General features: G+C 49.3%; 1 protein-coding gene across 1 annotated transcript in view; it reads left to right on the top strand.

The window, feature by feature from the left end:
• Positions 1–18,148, top strand: part of LOC144595037 (microtubule-associated protein 6 homolog) — a 43,906-nt gene extending 25,758 nt beyond the window's left edge. Inside the window, exons 3-4 of the mRNA XM_078401978.1 lie at positions 7,380–7,614; positions 14,848–18,148. Of these exons, the coding sequence (XP_078258104.1) occupies positions 7,380–7,614; positions 14,848–15,048 (436 nt within the window). The 3' untranslated portion in view covers positions 15,049–18,148. The remainder of the gene's footprint in view (positions 1–7,379; positions 7,615–14,847) is intronic.
• Positions 18,149–18,244: the final 96 nt, after the last annotated feature.

The raw sequence follows: 18,244 nt of genomic DNA on the forward strand, positions 1-18,244 counted from the left end.
AACTACACTCGCCCCCCTGCAGGACCTATACATCAGGAGGTGCAGATCCAGAGCCAGTAACATTATGGGGGACCCCTACCACCCCAGCAACGGACTGTTCCAGCTGCTACGGTCAGGCAAACGCCTCCGCTGTCACGCTGTGAAAACGGAGAGGATGAAACGGAGTTTCTTCCCACAGGCCAACAGGACTGTTAACTTTTATAACTCCAGGAACTAAATTTTGTCTTCTCTATATTAACTTTATTAACTTTATTTATATGCTGTAACTGTAATTCTTTTTTTTGCACAATCCGCAGGCATTGCCACTTTCATTTGACTGCACATCGTGTATGTGTATGTGACAGATAAACTTGACTTGACTTGACTTGACCTCCTTTCTAAAAGAGCGCCCTTTAACTCTGAGGCTGTGGCCTCCGGTCCTGGACTCTCCCACCAGTGGAACTCGCTGAGTCTCTCCAGCACTTTGTGCTTTTGCTTCAGAGTTCCAACGTACTCATTATCCACTTAGACCCCTACGGGTTTAATTATTGATCTTGCTCAGCGATGGGCTGTTACTTTACCGTTTGTGGATAATAACTAAGGAACCCTTGACTCTCTCCGTTCTAGGGGGGTCGTGGATGGGGGAGATCAGCATCTCTTTGAGCGACTAGTACCACGATGGCTTGATGCCCACTTGCAGAGAGAAGCCTGGGGATAGACAGGGCGGTCACGGTGGCGCAGCGGTAGAGTTGCCGCCTTACAGCGAATGCAGCGCCGGAGACCCGGGTTCCATCCCGACTACGGGCGCTGTCCATTTGGAGTTTGTACGTTTTCCCCGTGACCTGCGTGGGTTTTTTCTCCGAGATCTTCGGTTTCCTCCCACGCTCCAAAGACGTGCAGGTATGTAGGTTAATCGGCTTGGTAAAATGTAAAAATTGTCCCTCGTGGGTGTAGGATAGTGTCAGTGTGCGGGTACAATAGACAATAGACAATAGGTGCAGGAGGAGGCCATTCGGCCCTTCAAGCCAGCACCGCCAATCAATGTGATTATGGCTGATCATTCTCAATCAGTACCCCGTTCCTGCCTTCTCCCCATACCCCCTGACTCCGCTATCCTTATCTAGCTCTCTCTTGAATGCATTCAGAGAATTGGCCTCCACTGCCTTCTGAGACAGAGAATTCCACAGATTCATAACTCTCTGACTGAAAAAGTTTTTCCTCATCTCCGTTCTAAATGGCCTACCCCTTATTCTTAAACTGTGGCCCCTGGTTCTGGACTCCCCCAACATTGGGGACATGTTTCCTGCCTCTAACGTGTCCAACCCTTTAATAATCTTATATGTTTCAATAAGATCTCCTCTCATCCTTCTAAATTCCAGTGTACACAAGCCCAGTCGCTCCAGTCTTTCAACATACGACAGTCACGCCATCCCGGGAATTAACCTAGTGAACCTACGCTGCACGCCCTCAATAGCAAGAATGACCTTTCTCATATTTGGAGACCAAAACTGCACACAGTACTCCAGGTGCGGTCTCACTAGGGCACTATTGCACACTGAGGTTATGACGTGTGTGTACGAAAGAAAAGAAAATTCTGTTTAAATCAAAGAGAGATACAAAAATGTGGAGTAACTCATAGGGGCGTGCAGCAACTCCGGAGGAAAGGAATGGGTGACGTTTCGGGTCGAGACCCTTCTTCAGACTGAGAGTCAGGGGAAAGGGGAAACGAGAGGTATAGACGGAGGTGTAGAGAGATGTAGAGCAAATGAATGTTTCACAGAGGAGGAGAAGCGGGAGAGGTTGTTGCAATACTCTCGTCAGAGAGAGGAGGAGATCCTCTTCAAAGTAAGCTTACCTTGAGGAGGCACGGTGGCGCAGCGGTAGAGTTGCTGCCTTACAGCGAAAGCAGCGCCGGAGACTCAGGTTCGATCCTGACTACGGGCGCCGTCTGTACGGAGTTTATACGTTCTCCCAGTGACCTGCGTGGGTTTTCTCCGAGATCTTCGGTTTCCTCCCACACTCCAAAGACGTACAGGTTTTAGAACGGAGATGAGGAAGAACTTTTTCAGTCAGAGAGTGGTGAAGGTGTGGAATTCTCTGCCTCAGAAGGCAGTGGAGGCCAGTTCGTTGGATGCTTTCAAGAGAGAGCTGGATAGAGCTCTTAAGGATAGCGGAGTCAGGGGGTATGGGGAGAAGGCAGGAACGGGGTACTGATTGAGAGTGATCAGCCATGATCGCATTGAATGGCGGTGCTGGCTCGAAGGGCTGAATGGCCTCCTCCTGCGTCTATTGTCTATTGTCTATTGTCTATTGTCTATTGTTTGTAGGTTAATTGGGTGGGCAAATGTTTTTAAAAAATTGTCCCTAGTGTGTGTAGGATAGTGTTAATGTGCGGGGATCGCTGGGCGGCGCGGACCCGGTGGGCCGAAGGGCCTGTTTCTCCACTCTCTCTCTAAAATCTGAAAATCTAAACAGACAAATTGTGTAGGTCGGAACCACAGATGCTGGTTCACACCATAATGTAGACACAGATATCTCACTACATCACCGTCTATAATCTCTCATTTCCTTTATACCTAACCAGTCTGAAGAAGGGTCTCGACCTGCAACGTCACCTGTTCCTTCTCTCCAGAGATGCTGCCTGACCCGCTGAGTTACTCCAGCTTTTTGTGTCTATCTTTGGTTTAAAGCAGCATCCGCAGTTTTTTGTTTAGAGAAACAGCGCGGAAACTGGCCACTTCGGCCCACCGTGACCGCGCTGACCAGCGATCCCCGCACACTAGCATTATCCTACACCCATTAGAGACATTTTTTAAAACATTTTTTACCAAGCCAATTAACCTACAAACTTGTACGTCTTTGGAGTGTGGGAGGAAACCGAAGATCTCGGAGAAAACCCACGCAGGTCACGGGGAGAACGTACAAACTCCGTACAGACGGCGCCCGTAGTCGGGATGGAACCCGGGTCTCCGGCGCTGCATTCGCTGTAAGGCGGCAACTCTACCGCTGCGCCACCGTGCCGCCCTTCACATCTGGAGTTTAGTTTAGCAGAGGAGATTAATTCAACTTGGCATTGTATTCGGCACAGACATTAGTTTAGTTTATTTGATTTTTAGTTTCAGTTTAGCTTATTGTCACGTGTACCGAGGTACAGTGAAAAGCTTTGTGTCGCGTGCTGCTCAGTCAGCGGAAAGACAATCCATGATTACAATCGAGCCGGCCTTACCAACAGAGCGACCCCACCCCCTCTGCCCACCTGCCTGTCTTTTCGATCGGACGTATACCCCTGAATATTCAGATCCCAGCCCTGGTCCTTTTGTAGCCATGAATCTGTCATTTCCCACTATTGACTATTGACTATTGACTATTGACTATCATACTTGCCAATCTCTAACTGAGCCTCAAGCTCATCCACTTTATTTCTTACACTTCGCGCATTCAAATACAATGGCGGTCACGGTGGCGCGGCGGTTGAAACATAGAAACATAGAAAATAGGTGCAGGAGTAGGCCATTCGGCCCTTCGAGCCTGCACCGCCATTCAATATGATCATGGCTGATCTTTTAAAATATTTTTTATTTCATCTAAAAAATTACACAAAATAGTGCCACATTTATACAAAAATCACCTATGAAATCATTTCTAAAAGCAGCAGAAATGGCTGTGTTACAATCTTACCAACAATTTCAATGGCATATTCTTTGTTTTAAATATTAATTTTGGTCTGAGGGTCACCAAGGCAGTGGAGGCCAATTCTCTGAATGCATTCAAAAGAGAGCTTGATAGAGCTCTTAAGGATAGCGGAGTCAAGGGGTACGAGGAGAAGGCAGGAACGGGGTACTGATCGAGAATGATCAGCCATGATCACATTGAGTGGTGGTGCTGGCTCGAAGGGCCGAATGGCCTACTCCTGCACCTATCGTCTATTGTCTATTGTCTATCTGCAGTTCCTTCTTATACATTTTGTAAGCAGTTTCCTGGTTCTTCATTAGTTCCTAAGTTAAAGGAGCGGAATTTGGCCAATCGGCCCATCGAGTCTACTCCGTTCAATCTGCCGTTCAATCGTGGCTGATCTATCTTTCCCTCTCAACCCCATTCTCCTGCCTTCTCCCCGTAACCTCAAGCTCATCCACTTTATTTCTTACACTTCGCGCATTCAAATACAATGGCGGTCACGGTGGCGCGGCGGTAGAAACATAGAAACATAGAAAATAGGTGCAGGAGTAGGCCATTCGGCCCTTCGAGCCTGCACCGCCATTCAATATGATCATGGCTGATCTTTTAAAATATTTTTTATTTCATCTCAAAAATTACACAAAATAGTGTCACATTTATACAAAAATCACCTATGAAATCATTTCTAAAAGCAGCAGAAATGGCTGTGTTACAATCTTACCAACAATTTCAATGGCATATTCTTTGTTTTAAATATTAATTTTGATGTGTGCATAAAAATAGCTTTAAAAGTTTAAAAACAAAAGACAAGAGAGAAAGTGGGATTATTAATAATCAGAGCAAGAGAGAATTATTTTGTTTGAAATTATGCAGATCACAGAATGAGCTGATACAACCTACAAATTCATACCAACATCTTTCTGTATTTTTAAGGCTGATTTTTCCCTCTCTAACCCTGGGGACAGTGATGGGGAGCAGAAACTCTGGCTGATTACCCCCCTCTCACGGTAGAGTTGCTGCCTTACAGCGAATGCAGCGCCAGAGACCCGGGTTCAATCCCGGCTACCGGTGCCGTCTGTACGGAGTTTGTACGTTCTCCCCGTGACCTGCGTGTGTTTTCTCCGAGATCTTCGGTTTCCTCCCACACTCCAAAGACGTGCAGGTTTGTAGGTTAATTGGCTTGGTGTAAATGTAAAAATTGCCCCATGTGTGTGTAGGATAGTGTTAGTGTGTGGGGATCGCTGGTCGGCGCGGACCCGATGGGCCGAAGGGCCTGTTTCCGCGCTGTATCTGTAAACACATTAACTTCGGTATTCACCTCCCCTCTCACACCAATCACTAGTGGCCCTGACCTTACTCTCTTATCCCTTCTAGAACTTTCCTTCCCATTAATTTGGGAGTCTTTTGCAACTTTTCCTGTACTCCCCTTTAACTCCAACTTTATACTCCTAATTTGTCCTAATTTGTCCTAATTTAGAAGGATGAGAGGGGATCTTATGGAAACAAATAAGATTATTAAGGGGTTGGACACGTTAGAGGCAGGAAACATGTTCCCAGTGTTGGGAGAGTCCAGAACCAACGGCCACGGTTTAAGAATACTGGGTAGGCCATTTAGAACTGAGATGAGGAAAAACCTTTTCAGTCAGAGAGTTGTAAATCTGTGGAATTCTCTGCCTCAGAAGGCAGTGGAGGCCAATTCTCTGAATGCATTCAAAAGAGAGCTTGATAGAGCTCTTAAGGATAGCGGAGTCAAGGGGTACGAGGAGAAGGCAGGAACGGGGTACTGATCGAGAATGATCAGCCATGATCACATTGAATGGTGGTGCTGGCTCAAAGGGCCGAATGGCCTACTCCTGCACCTATTGTCTATTGTCTATTGTCTATCTGCAGTTCCTTCTTATACATTTTGTAAGCAGTTTCCTGGTTCTTCATTAGTTCCTAAGTTAAAGGAGCGGAATTTGGCCAATCGGCCCATCGAGTCTACTCCGTTCAATCTGCCGTTCAATCGTGGCTGATCTATCTTTCCCTCTCAACCCCATTCTCCTGCCTTCTCCCCGTAACCCCTGACACCCGTACTAATCAAGAATCTATCTATCTCTGCCTTAAAAATATCCACTGACTTGGCCTCCACAGCCGTCTGTGGCAAAGAATTCCACAGATTCACCACCCTCTGACTAAAGAAATTCCTCCTCATCTCCTTCCTAAAGGAACGTCCTTTAATTCTGAGGCTGTGCCCTCTGGTCTTAGACTCTCCCACTAGTGGAAACATCCTTTCAGTTTAGTTTATTGTCACTGGTACCGAGGTAAGGTGAAAAGCTTTCGTTGCGTGGTATCCAGTCAGCGGAAAGACAATACACGATTACAATCGAGCCGTTCCCAGTCTAGAAATACATGATAAGGGAATAACGTTTAGCGCGAGGTAAAGCCAGTAAAGTCCAATCAAGGATAGTCTGAGGCAAAGATACTAGATGAACAAGATGGGCCACTCCGTTGAAGTCGCCTATACTGAAGTGTAGTACGCAGAGGAGTCATTTTAGTAAGCAAAACCCGCCTCTCGCAGTGTAATCAGTGTTTGGGGGAACAATATGTGTGATGATACCATTAAAATGCAGAATATATCTCATCTATCAATTCACAGATTTTTGTTATTTTTCTTTTTAAATGTTTCTGCAAGTTTCTGCCGACTAAAATGGCCACCGTGACCTACTACGGTTTTTAGGGTCGAGTGGTCTATCTTGCTCCTCTAGTATCTTTGGTCTGAGGGTCACCAATCAGGTAGATAGTAGTTCAGCACTGCTCTCTGGTTGTGGTAGGATGGTTCAGTTGCCTGATAACAGCCGGGAAGAAACTGCCCCTGAATCTGGAGGTGTGCGTTTTCACACTTCTGTACCTCTTGCCTGATGGGAGAGGGGAGAAGAGGGAGTGACCGGGGTGAGGCGTGCAGCGTAGGTTTACTAGGTTAATTCCCGGAATGGCGGGACTATCATATGTTGAAAGACTGGAGCGACTAGGCTTGTATACACTGGAATTTAGAAGGATGAGAGGATATCTTATCGAAACGTATAAGATTATTAAGGGGTTGGACACGTTAGAGACAGGAAACATGTTCCCGATGTTGGGGGAGTCCAGAACAAAAGGGCCTCAGTTTAAGAATAAGGGGTAGGCCATTTAGAACTGAGATGAGGAAAAAAAAATTCAGTCAGAGAGTTGTGAATCTGTGGAATTCTCTGCCTCAGAAGGCAGTGGAGGCCAATTCTCTGAATGCATTCAAGAGAGAGCTAGATAGAGCTCTTAAGGATAGCGGAGTCAGGGGGTATGGGGAGAAGGCAGGAACGGGGTACTGATTGAGAATGATCAGCCATGATCACATTGAATGGCGGTGCTGGCTCGAAGGGCCGAATGGCCTCCTCGTGCACCTATTGAGACTATTGAGACTGGTCCTTGATGATGCTGCTGGCCTTGCCGAGGCAGCGCGAGGTGGAGATGGAGTCAGTGGAAGGGAGGTTGGTTTGTGTGTGTGATGGTCTGGGCTGCTGCTGGCCTTGCCAAGGCAGCGTGAGATGTAGATGGAGCCGATGGAAGGGAGTTTTTTTGTTGTTTTTTGCTGATGGTCTGGACTGCATCCACAGTTCGCTACGATTTCCCGGGGTCTTGGATGGAGCTGTTTCGCATCCACTCGACCCAGGCCCACCGTGCTGAAGATGTGAATGTTTGATTGTCGGCAGGAACGAGTACAGGGCGTGGACAGTGGACACCAAGCCCACGAAGGCCATCAAAGCCAAGCAGACGTACCACCCGCCAGAGACCAAGGTGGCTCACGAGACCAGCTACAACACCACCTTCAAGGGTGAGTTCGGCAAGCGGTCAGAGCTCATCAGGCCCGGCACGGCCGACACCAAGGCCCCTGAGAGGAGGAGGGTGAGAAGCCTCTACAGTGAACTCTACAGAGAACCCACCAAGGTAAGCATGAGACCCGTGGCCCCTCAGCCCCCCAGTCTTATCATCAATTAGGGTTGCCAACTGTCCCGTATTAGCCAGGGCTTCCCGTATTTTGGGCTAAATTGGTTTGTCCCGTAAGGGACCACCGTTGTCCCGTATTAGGCCCGGACGGCGATGTAGGCCCAGACACTGTAGGTCCGGACCACTGTAGGCCTGCACACTGTAGGCCCGGACTCTGTAGGCCCGGACGCTGTAGGCCCGGACGCTCTAGGCCCTGACGCTCTAGGCCCTGACACTTTAGGCCCGGACACTGCAGGCCCGGACACTGCAGGCCCGGACACTGCAGGCCCGGACTCTGTAGGCCCAGACTCTGTAGGCCCGGACACTGTAGGCCCGGACACTGTAGGCCCGGACACTGCAGGCCCGGACACTGCAGGCCCAGACACTGTAGGCCCAGACGTTGTAGGCCCGGACACTGTAGGCCCGGACACTGTAGGCCCGGACACTGTAGGTCCGGAGGCCCGGGCGCCGCCTGACGGAGGTTGCATAGCAACCTGCCTCCTGGCCTGGGCGGCCGCCATTGGTGGAGTGGGAGCACGTGGCCGCTGGCTGGGTGAGGTCACGTGGGGCACGGGGCGGTGACATCACCTTTTGTCTCTTATTTGGGAGTGAGGAAGTTGGCAACCCTATCATCAAACACAAAACGTCAACTTCCACCATCACTCCCCATCCTCCTCTGAGCCCCCTTTCATGGGGCCCCCTCAGCCATGATCACATTGAATGGTGGTGCTGGCTCGAAGGGCCGAATGGCCTACTCCTGCACCTATTGTCTATTGTCTATTTCCTCCACCCTAGTCCTTTAACCAGTTGCACAGTTCATTTTAAGGTCATAAGGTCATGAGGAATAGGAGCAGAATTAGGCCATTCGGCCCATCAAGTCAACTCCGCCATTCAATCATGGCTGATCTATCTCTCCCTGCTAACCCCATTCTCCTGCCTTCTCCCCATAACCCCTGACACCCGCACTGATCAAGAATCTATCTATCTCTGCCTTAAATATATCCACTGTCTTGGCCTCCACAGCCATCTGTGGCGAAGAATTCCACAGGTTCGCCACCCTCTGACTAAAGTTCAGTTCATTGTCACGTGTACCGAGGTACAATGAAAAGCTTTTGTTGCGTGCTAACCAGTCAGAGGAAAGACAACACATGATTACAATCCATCCAGCGACAATCTATAGATACAGGAATAAGGGGATATTAGAGATAGTGCAAATGTTTAGTGCAAGGTGAAGCCAGTAAAGTTCGATCGAAGATAGTCCGAGGGTCACCAATGAGGGTCACATAACAATGTGTAGTTTAGTTTAGAGACACAGCGCGGAAACAGGCCCTTCGGCCCACCGAGTCCGTACCGACCAGCGATCCCCGCACACTAACACTATCCTACACACACTGGGGACAATTTACATTTACACCAGCCAATTAACCTACAAACCTGTACGTCTTTGGAGTGTGCGAGGAAACCCGAGCACCCGGAGAAAACCCACGTGGGTCACGGGGAGAACGTACAAACTCCGTACAGACAGCACCTGTAGTCAGGATCGAACCCGGGTCTCCGGCGCTGTAAGGCAGCAACTCTACCGCTGCGCCACCGTGCCGCTAAGGATAATGTGTGACCTCTGTTCCACTGCAGAGTGGGGTAGAATGGGGGACCCCAATACTCAATACCTCACGCTACGAATGCAAGCACAATGTATGTACTGAGCAACGAGGTGATTGTGTACAGCTTTCGATGACTTAATTCAACACTTAGATTATGAAATGTGTCGGAAGGAACGGAAAATCCTGGTTTAAGGAGAGGCACGAAAATTTGGAGCAACTCAGCGGGTCAGGCAGCATCTCTGGAGAAAAGGAATGGGTGACGTTTCGGGTCGAGACCCTTCTTCAGACTGATAGTCAGGGGAGAGGGAAACGAGAGATTACAGACGGTGATGTGGAGAGACAGAGAACGAACGAGTGAAAGATAAGCAAAAAGCAATGACCATCACGGAAAGGTGGAACCCACAATGGTCCATTGTTGGTGGTAACGAGTTACACAGAAGGTGAAACTCAACAGGACGACGGTGAAACTAGTACATCAACTGGGGTGGGGGAGGGACGGAGAGAGAGAGAGGGGGTGCAAGGGTTGAAAGACTGGAGCGACTAGGCTTGTATACACTGGAATTTAGAAGGATGAGAGGAGATCTTATCGAAACGTATAAGAAAATAACTGCAGATGCTGGTACAAATCGAAGGTATTTATTCACAAAATGCTGGAGAAACTCAGCAGGTCAGGCAGCATCTCAGGAGAGAAGGAATGGGTGACGTTTCGGGTCGAGACCCTTCTTCAGACGTTATCGAAACGTATAAGATTATTAAGGGGTTGGACACGTTAGAGGCAGGAAACATGTTCCCAATGTTGGGGGAGTCCAGAACCAGGGGCCACAGTTTAAGAATAAGGGGTAGGCCATTTAGAACTGAAATGAGAAAAAACTTTTTCAGTCAGAGAGTTGTGAATCTGTGGAATTCTCTGCCTCAGAAGGCAGTGGAGGCCAATTCCCTGAATGCATTCAAGAGAGAGCTAGATAGAGCTCTTAAGGATAGCGGAGTCAGGGGGTATGGGGAGAAGGCAGGAACGGGTACTGATTGAGAATAATCAGCCATGATCACATTGAATGGCGGTGCTGGCTCGATGGGCCGAATGGCCTCCTCCTGCACCTATTGTCTATTGTCTATTGTCTATTGTTACTCATACATTAGGGTTGTAAGCTGCCCAAGCGAAATATGAGGTGAGGTGATTGCCAAACACTTCAACTCCCCCGCCCATTCCCACACTGACCTTTCTGTCCTGGGCCTCCTCCATTGCCAGAGAGAGGCCCAGCACAAATTGGAGGAACAGCATTTCATATTTCGCTAGGGCAGCTTACAGACCCAGTGATATGAACGTTGACTTCTCGAACTTCAGGTGACCCTTGCGTCCCCTCTCTCTCTCCGTCCCTCCCCCACCCTGGTCTATGTACTAGTTTCACTGTTTGTGTAACTCGTTATCACCTAGCCAACAGTGGAGCATTGTGGACTCCACTTCTCCTTGACAATCGTTACTATTTCGCGTAATCTTTCATTCTATTCTGTTCCATTGTATTCTATTCTGGGTATTGAGTAATGAGGAAGGGTTAGTTAGCCCCTTGGGCAAGAGTGACTATAATATGGTTGAGTTCTTCATTAGGATGGAGAGTGACATAGTTAATTCAGAAACAACGGTTCTGAACTTAAAGAAAGGTAACTTTGAGGGCATGAGACGTGAATTGGCCAAGATAGACTGGCAATTGATTCTTAAAGGGTTGACAGTGGATATGCAATGGAAGGCATTTAAAGATCGCATGGATGAACTACAACAAGTGTTCATCCCAGTTTGGCAAAAGAATAAATCAGGGAAGGTAGTGCATCCGTGGCTAACAAGGAAGTTTAGGGATAGTATCAAAACAAAAGATGAAGCGTACAAATTAGCAAGAAAAAGTATCATACCAGAGGACTGGGAGAAATTCAGAGTCCAGCAGAGGAGGACAAAGGGCTTAATTAGGAAAGGGAAAATAGATTATGAAAGAAAACTGGCAAGGAACATAAAAACTGACTGCAAAAGCTTTTAAAACAAATGTAGGTCCCTTGCAGTCGGAAACAGGTGAATTGATCATGGGGAACAAGGGACATGGCAGACCAATTGAACAACTACTTTGGTTCTGTCTTCACTAGGGAAGACATAAATAATCTACCGGAAATAGCAGGGGACAGGGGGTCTAATGAGATGGAGGAACTGACTGAAATCCAGGTTAGTCGGAAGTGGTGTTAGGTAAATTGAATGGATTAAAGGCCGATAAATCCCCAGGGCCAGATAGGCTGCATCCCAGAGTGCTTAAGGAGGTAGCCCCAGAAATAGTGGATGCATTAGTGATAATTTTTCAAAACTCTTTAGATTCTGGAGTAGTTCCTGAGGATTGGAGGGTAGCTAATGTAACCCCACTTTTCAAAAAGGGAGGGAGAGAGAAAACGGGGAATTACAGACCAGTTAGCCTAACATCGGTAGTGGGGAAAATGCTAGAGTCAGTTATTAAAGATGTGATAGCATCACATTTGGAAAGTGGTGAAATCATTGGACAAAGTCAGCATGGATTTACCAAAGGTAAATCATGTCTGACGAATCTTATAGAATTTTTCGAGGATGTAACTAGTAGAGTGGATAAGGGAGAACCAGTGGATGTGTTATATCTGGACTTCCAGAAGGCTTTCGACAAGGTCCCACATAAGAGATTAGTATGCAAACTTAAAGCACACGGTATTGTGGGTTCAGTATTGATGTGGATAGAGAACTGGCTGGCAGACAGGAAGCAAAGAGTAGGAATAAACGGGTCCTTTTTAGAATGGCAGGCAGTGACTAGTGGGGTACCGCAAGGCTCAGTGCTGGGACCCCAGCTATTTACAATATATATTAATGATTTGGACGAGGGAATTGAATGCAACATCTCCAAGTTTGCGAATGACACGAAGCTGGGGGGCAGTGTTAGCTGCGAGGAGGATGCTAGGAGGCTGCAACGTGACTTGGATAGATTAGGCGAGTGGGCAAATGCATGGCAGATGCAATATAATGTGGATAAATGTGAGGTTATCCACTTTGGCGGCAAGAACAGGAAAGCAGAGTATTACCTGAATGGTGGCCGATTGGGAAAAGGGGAGATGCAACGAGACCTGGGTGTCGTGGTACACCAGTCATTGAAAGTAGGCATGCAGGTGCAGCAGGCAGTGAAGAAAGCGAATGGTATGTTGGCATTCATAGCGAGGGGATTTGAGTATAGGAGCAGGGAGGTTCTGCTGCAGTTGAACAGGGCATTGGTGAGACCACACCTGGAGAATTGCGTACAGTTTTGGTCTCCTAATCTGAGGAAAGACATTCTTGCCATAGAGGGAGTACAGAGAAGGTTCACCAGATTGATTCCTGGGATGGCAGGACTTTCATATGAAGAAAGATTGGATAGACTCGGCTTGTACTCGCTGGAATTTAGAAGATTGAGGGGGGATCTTATAGAAACGTACAAAATTCTTAAGGGGTTGGACAGGCTAGATGCAGGAAGATTGTTCCCGATGTTGGGGAAGTCCAGAATAAGGGGTCACAGTTTAAGGATAAGGGGGAAGTCTTTTAGGACTGAGATGAGAACGTTTTCTTTCACACAGAGTGGTGAATCTGTGGAATTCTCTGCCACAGAAGGTAGTTGAGGACAGTTCATTGGCTATATTTAAGAGGGAGTTAGATGTGGCCCTTGTGGCTAAAGGGATCAGGGGGTATGGAGAGAAGGCAGGTACAGGATACTGAGTTGGATGATCAGCCATGATCATATCGAATGGCGGTGCAGGCTCGAAGGGCCGAATGGCCTACTCCTGCACCTATTTTCTATGTTTCTATGTTTCTATATCTTCTATATCTCTCTCTCTCTGTATATCGCCATCTATATCTCTCGTTTCCCCTTACCCTGGGAGACCACGGTGGCGCGGCGGTAGAGTTGCTGCCATATAGCGAATGCAGCGCCGGAGTCAATAGACAATAGACAATAGACAATAGGTGCAGGAGTAGGCCATTCGGCCCTTCGAGCCAGCACCGCCATTCAATGTGATCATGGCTGATCATTCTCAATCAGTACCCCGTTCCTGCCTTCTCCCCATACCCCCTGACTCCGCTATCCTTAAGAGCTCTATCTAGCTCTCTATTGAATGTATTCAGAGAATTGGCCTCCACTGCCCTCTGAGTCCCGGGTTCAATCCTGACTACGGGCGCTGTCTGTACGGAGTTTGTACGTTCTCCCCATGGGTTTTCTCCCAGATCTCCGGTTTCCTCCCACACTCCCACAAGACGTGCAGGTTTGTAGGTTAATTGGCTTGGGTTTGTATACTTGGTATAATTGTAAATTGTCCCTAGTGTGTGTGGGATAGTGTTAGTGTGCGGGGATCGCTGGTGGGCGCGGACTCGGTGGGCCGAAGGGCCTGTTTCCGCGCTGTATCTCTAAACTAAAACCCCTGAATCTGAAGAAGGTTATCGACCCGAAATGCCACCCATTCCTTTTCCTCCAGAGATGCTACCTGACCCACTGAGTTAGACATAGACATAGACATAGAAAATAGATGCAGGAGGAGGCCATTTGGCCCTTCGAGCCAGCACCGCCATTCATTGTGATCATGGCTGATCATCCACAATCAGTAACCCGTGCCTGCCTTCTCCCCATATCCCCTGATTCCACTAGCCCCTAGAGCTCTATTTAACTCTCTCTTAAATTCTTCCAGTGACTTGGCCTCCGCTGCCCTCTGTTGCACCAGCTTTCAGTGTCTAACCTAAGTCTTGAATGTCTGTTGCACCTGAGGACCGATGAGTAAACCAATCTTTCTTTCACCCCCCTCCCCACCCCACCCCACCCCACCCCTCACCCCCACCCCACCCCACCCCACCCCACCCCACCCCACCCCACCCCACCCCACCCCACCAATCCCCACCCCACCCCTCCTCCCTTCCCCTCCGCCACCCCCCCCTCCCCACCCCACCCCGCCCCATCACACCCCGCCCCATTCCACCCCACCCCACACTACCCCACCTCACCCCACCCCTCCCACCTCACCCCACCCCTCCCCACCTCACCCCACCCCTCCCCACCCCACCCAACCCCACCCCCCCACCCCACCCCCGCCCTGCCCTGCCCCACCCCATACCACCCCCGCCCCACCCCACCCCACCCCACCCCACCCCACCCAACCCCAACCCCAACCCCTACCCCTACCCCTCCCCACCCCTCCCCACCCCACCCCACCCCTCCTCCCTTCCCTCCGCCACCCCCCCACCCTACCCCACCCCACCCCGTCCCACCCCACCCCACCCAACCCCAACCCCTCCCTCCCCACCCAACCCCACCCCGCCCCCGTCCCATCCCACCCCCGCCCCCGCCCCACCCCACCCCACCCCACCCAACCCCAACCCCTAACCCTCCCCACCCCACCCCACCCACCCCACCCAACCCCAACCCCAACCCCAACCCCTCCCTCCCCACCCAACCCCACCCCGCCCCGTCCCATCCCACCCCCGCCCCACCCCACCCCACCCCACCCAACCCCAACCCCTACCCCTCCCCACCCCACCCCACCCCTCCTCCCTTTCCTTCGCCACCCCCCTGCCCACCCATTCCAGCCGGAGAAACCCAGCGTCCAGACCTCGAAGCCAAAAAAGCCGTCGGCCCACAAAGTCCCGCGCAAGCCCAAAGAGAAGCACAGCGCTTCCAGCCGCTCGGTGAAGAAAAAGGGGGCGGAGAGCAGGCCGCCCGCCAAGCCCGAAGACCAGGAGAAGACCAAGGAGATCATCAACAACAAGCTGGCCGAGGCCAAAGAGTGATGCCGGCCAGGCCTCCTCTGCACCCAGGGGCCGGGGGGTGGGGGGGGGTGGGGTGACTGACCGACCGGAGATCCACTCACACCCTCTGCTCTCTCTCTCTCTCTCAACACACACACACAGTCCTGGGTATTCACTGACAGCACTGCAGTCGGGAGCCTCTCGACGCACGGCAATCAACGCTGACTTGCTCCGTCCTCCTCCGCCCACACAGAAGATGGAAGAGGAAATATAAAAACCACAGCCGATTAAAGCAGAAAGATCCATCCAACAAGACGCAGCAGGTGGAGGATAGGTTAGGTAGGAATTATGTGCATCAGATCAGTCCCTGCTCACTTCACCAACAAGGGCCATTCCCAATCCTCGCCACGCTAGCCGACCACGAGATTGTCAATAAATGTGTCCCGGAAATCCCATGGGGAAACGGGAATCAATCAATCAATCGATCGATCGATCGATCGATGATCAATCAATCAATCAATCAATCAATCAATCAATCAATCAATCACTCACTCACTCACTCACTCACTCAATCAATCAATCAATCAAACAACCGATCAATCAACCAACCGATCAATCGTTCAACCGATCAATCGATCAATCGATCAATTAATCAATCAATTAATCAATTAATCAATCAATCAATCAATCAATCAAACAACCAATCAATCAACCAACCAATCAATCGATCAATCAATCAATTAATCAATCAATCAATCAATCAATTTGTTAATTAATTAGTTCATTAATTGCAATGGACAATAGACAGTAGGCCATTCAGCCCTTCGAGCCAGCACCACCGTTCAATGTGATCATGGCTGATCATTCTCAATCAGTACCCCCGTTCCTGCCTTCTCCCCATACCCCCTGACTCCGCTATCTTTAAGAGCTCTGTCTCGCTCTCCCTTGAATGCATTCAGGGAATTGGCCTCCACTGCCTTCTGAGGCAGAGAATTCCACAGGTTTACAACTCTCTGACTGAAAAAGTTTTTTCCTCATCTCCGTTCTAAATGGCCTCTACCCCTTATTCTTAAACTGTGGCCTCTGGTCCTGGACTCCCCCAACATTGGGAACATGTTTCCTGGCTCTAATGTATCTAACCCCTTAATAATCTTATACGTTTCGATAAGATCCCTTCTAAATTCCAGTGTATACAAGCCTATTCCTGTCCAATCCCTTAATAATCTTATATGTTTCGATAAGATTACAAAGAATTTGTCATTTGTAAAATTGCAAATAATCCAACCATGATTTCCCAATGGGTCAGCCATGATTGAATGGCGGGCTAGGCTAGGCAAGATGGGCCAAATGGCTCGATTCTGCTCCAACCAACCTACAAACGTATCCTTTTGGATGGAAGACACACAAGGAACTGCAGACGCTGGAATCTTGAGCAGAACGCCAAGTGCTGGAGGAACTCAGTGGGTCAGGCAGCATCTGTGGAAGGAAAAGGACAGACGATGTTTCAGGGCGGGAACCTTTTCCAGACCAAAGATAATAGAGCAGAGCAAGATAGACCACTCGACCCTAAAAACCGTAGCAGGTCACGGCCGCCATTTTAGTAGGCAGAAACTTGCAGAAACATTTAAAAAGAAAAATAACAAAAATCTGGGAATTGATAGATGAGATATATTCTGTATTTTAATGGTATCATCATGACATACTGTTCCCCCCAAAACACTGATTACACTGCGAGAGGCATAGCGAACGGCGGGTTTTGCTTACTAAAATGGCGGATGTTACTCCCTTTTGCGTACTACACTTCAGTATAGGTGATGTACGTTTATCCGATCTGTTCCTGTCATGATTTTATACACCTCCAAAATAATCACCCCTCATCCTCCTGCGCTACAAGGAATAGAATCATACCCTGCTCTCCTTGGAGCTGAAGCCCTGGAGACCTGGCAACATCCTCGTAAACCCTGCACCCTCTCGTTTCCCTCTCCCCTGACTCTCAGTCCGAAGAAGGGTCTCGACCTGAAACGTCTCTCCAGAGACGCTGCCTGTCCCGCTGAGTTATTCCAGCTTTTTGTGTCCATCTTCGGTTTAAACCAGGGTGTGCAGTTCCTTCCTACACACGTGTTCGTATGCAAGAATCTGTGTATTATGTACCAATACACACGTATGTTAGATGTTCACATGCAAGGAGTTAGCGCACGGGTTACATGCAAAGATGTGTGTACCGGCACACACGTTAGATGTTCATGTAGTGCATAGGCACACACGTGTGTTGGATGTTTACATGCAACGACTTGTGTAGGTGCACACACATGTTAGATGTTCACACGCAAGGTCTTAGTGCACAGACACACACACGTTAGATGTTTACATGTAAGGACATGCACGGATACACACACGCACACACGTTAGATGTTCATGTACAAGGACAGTGCACGGACACGCACACGCATTAAATGATCACACGTACGGACGCACACGCACGCCGACACACGCGCTTACTCACACGTACATTACAAGGCATACAAGTCCGACATGAATTAGCTTGTAAGCACGTATGCGTATGTACACGCACATCTTTCACAGGGTTACGAACATATACACGCACGCACACACGCACACACACATAAACATCGCATACACGCACACCGCGCGCACACACCCACACGCACGCATACACTCCTACACACGCACACACTCCTACACACGCACACACACACACTCAAGCATGCACACAAACCACATGCACACGCCCGCACACACACACACGCACACACACACTCCTACACACGCACACACTCCTACACACGCACACACTCCTACACACGCACACACACACACACTCAAGCATGCACACAAACCACATGCACACGCCCGCACACACATGCTCTGACCCCCGCGGACCTGCGTGAGGGTGTCACGGGTGGGTATGGGGGAGATTCTCCCGGTGGTCCCGGCCCCCGTCTCGCCCCAGGGGTCTCGTCTCCCGTGCCCGCGGTCGGGGGCCGCGTCCCCCGGTGGTGTTCCAGTCGTGTTGTGGTGATGAGATTGAGCATTCGGTGTCTGTGTGTAGCCCCACTCGGTCGTGATGTGATTTGTGACCTTCGCTTGTCGTTATTTACCAATAAAAGCTGATTGCAAAACACTTGCAAAGTGCAACCCCCTCATCATTCTGACATCTTTCTTTGCGGTTCCTTTTTTTCTCCCTCTCTCCCTCTCTCTCTCTCCCTCTTCCTCCCTC

This window comes from Rhinoraja longicauda, chromosome 7, assembly GCF_053455715.1.
Source record: "Rhinoraja longicauda isolate Sanriku21f chromosome 7, sRhiLon1.1, whole genome shotgun sequence".
In the NCBI taxonomy this organism is placed as follows: domain Eukaryota; kingdom Metazoa; phylum Chordata; class Chondrichthyes; order Rajiformes; family Arhynchobatidae; genus Rhinoraja; species Rhinoraja longicauda.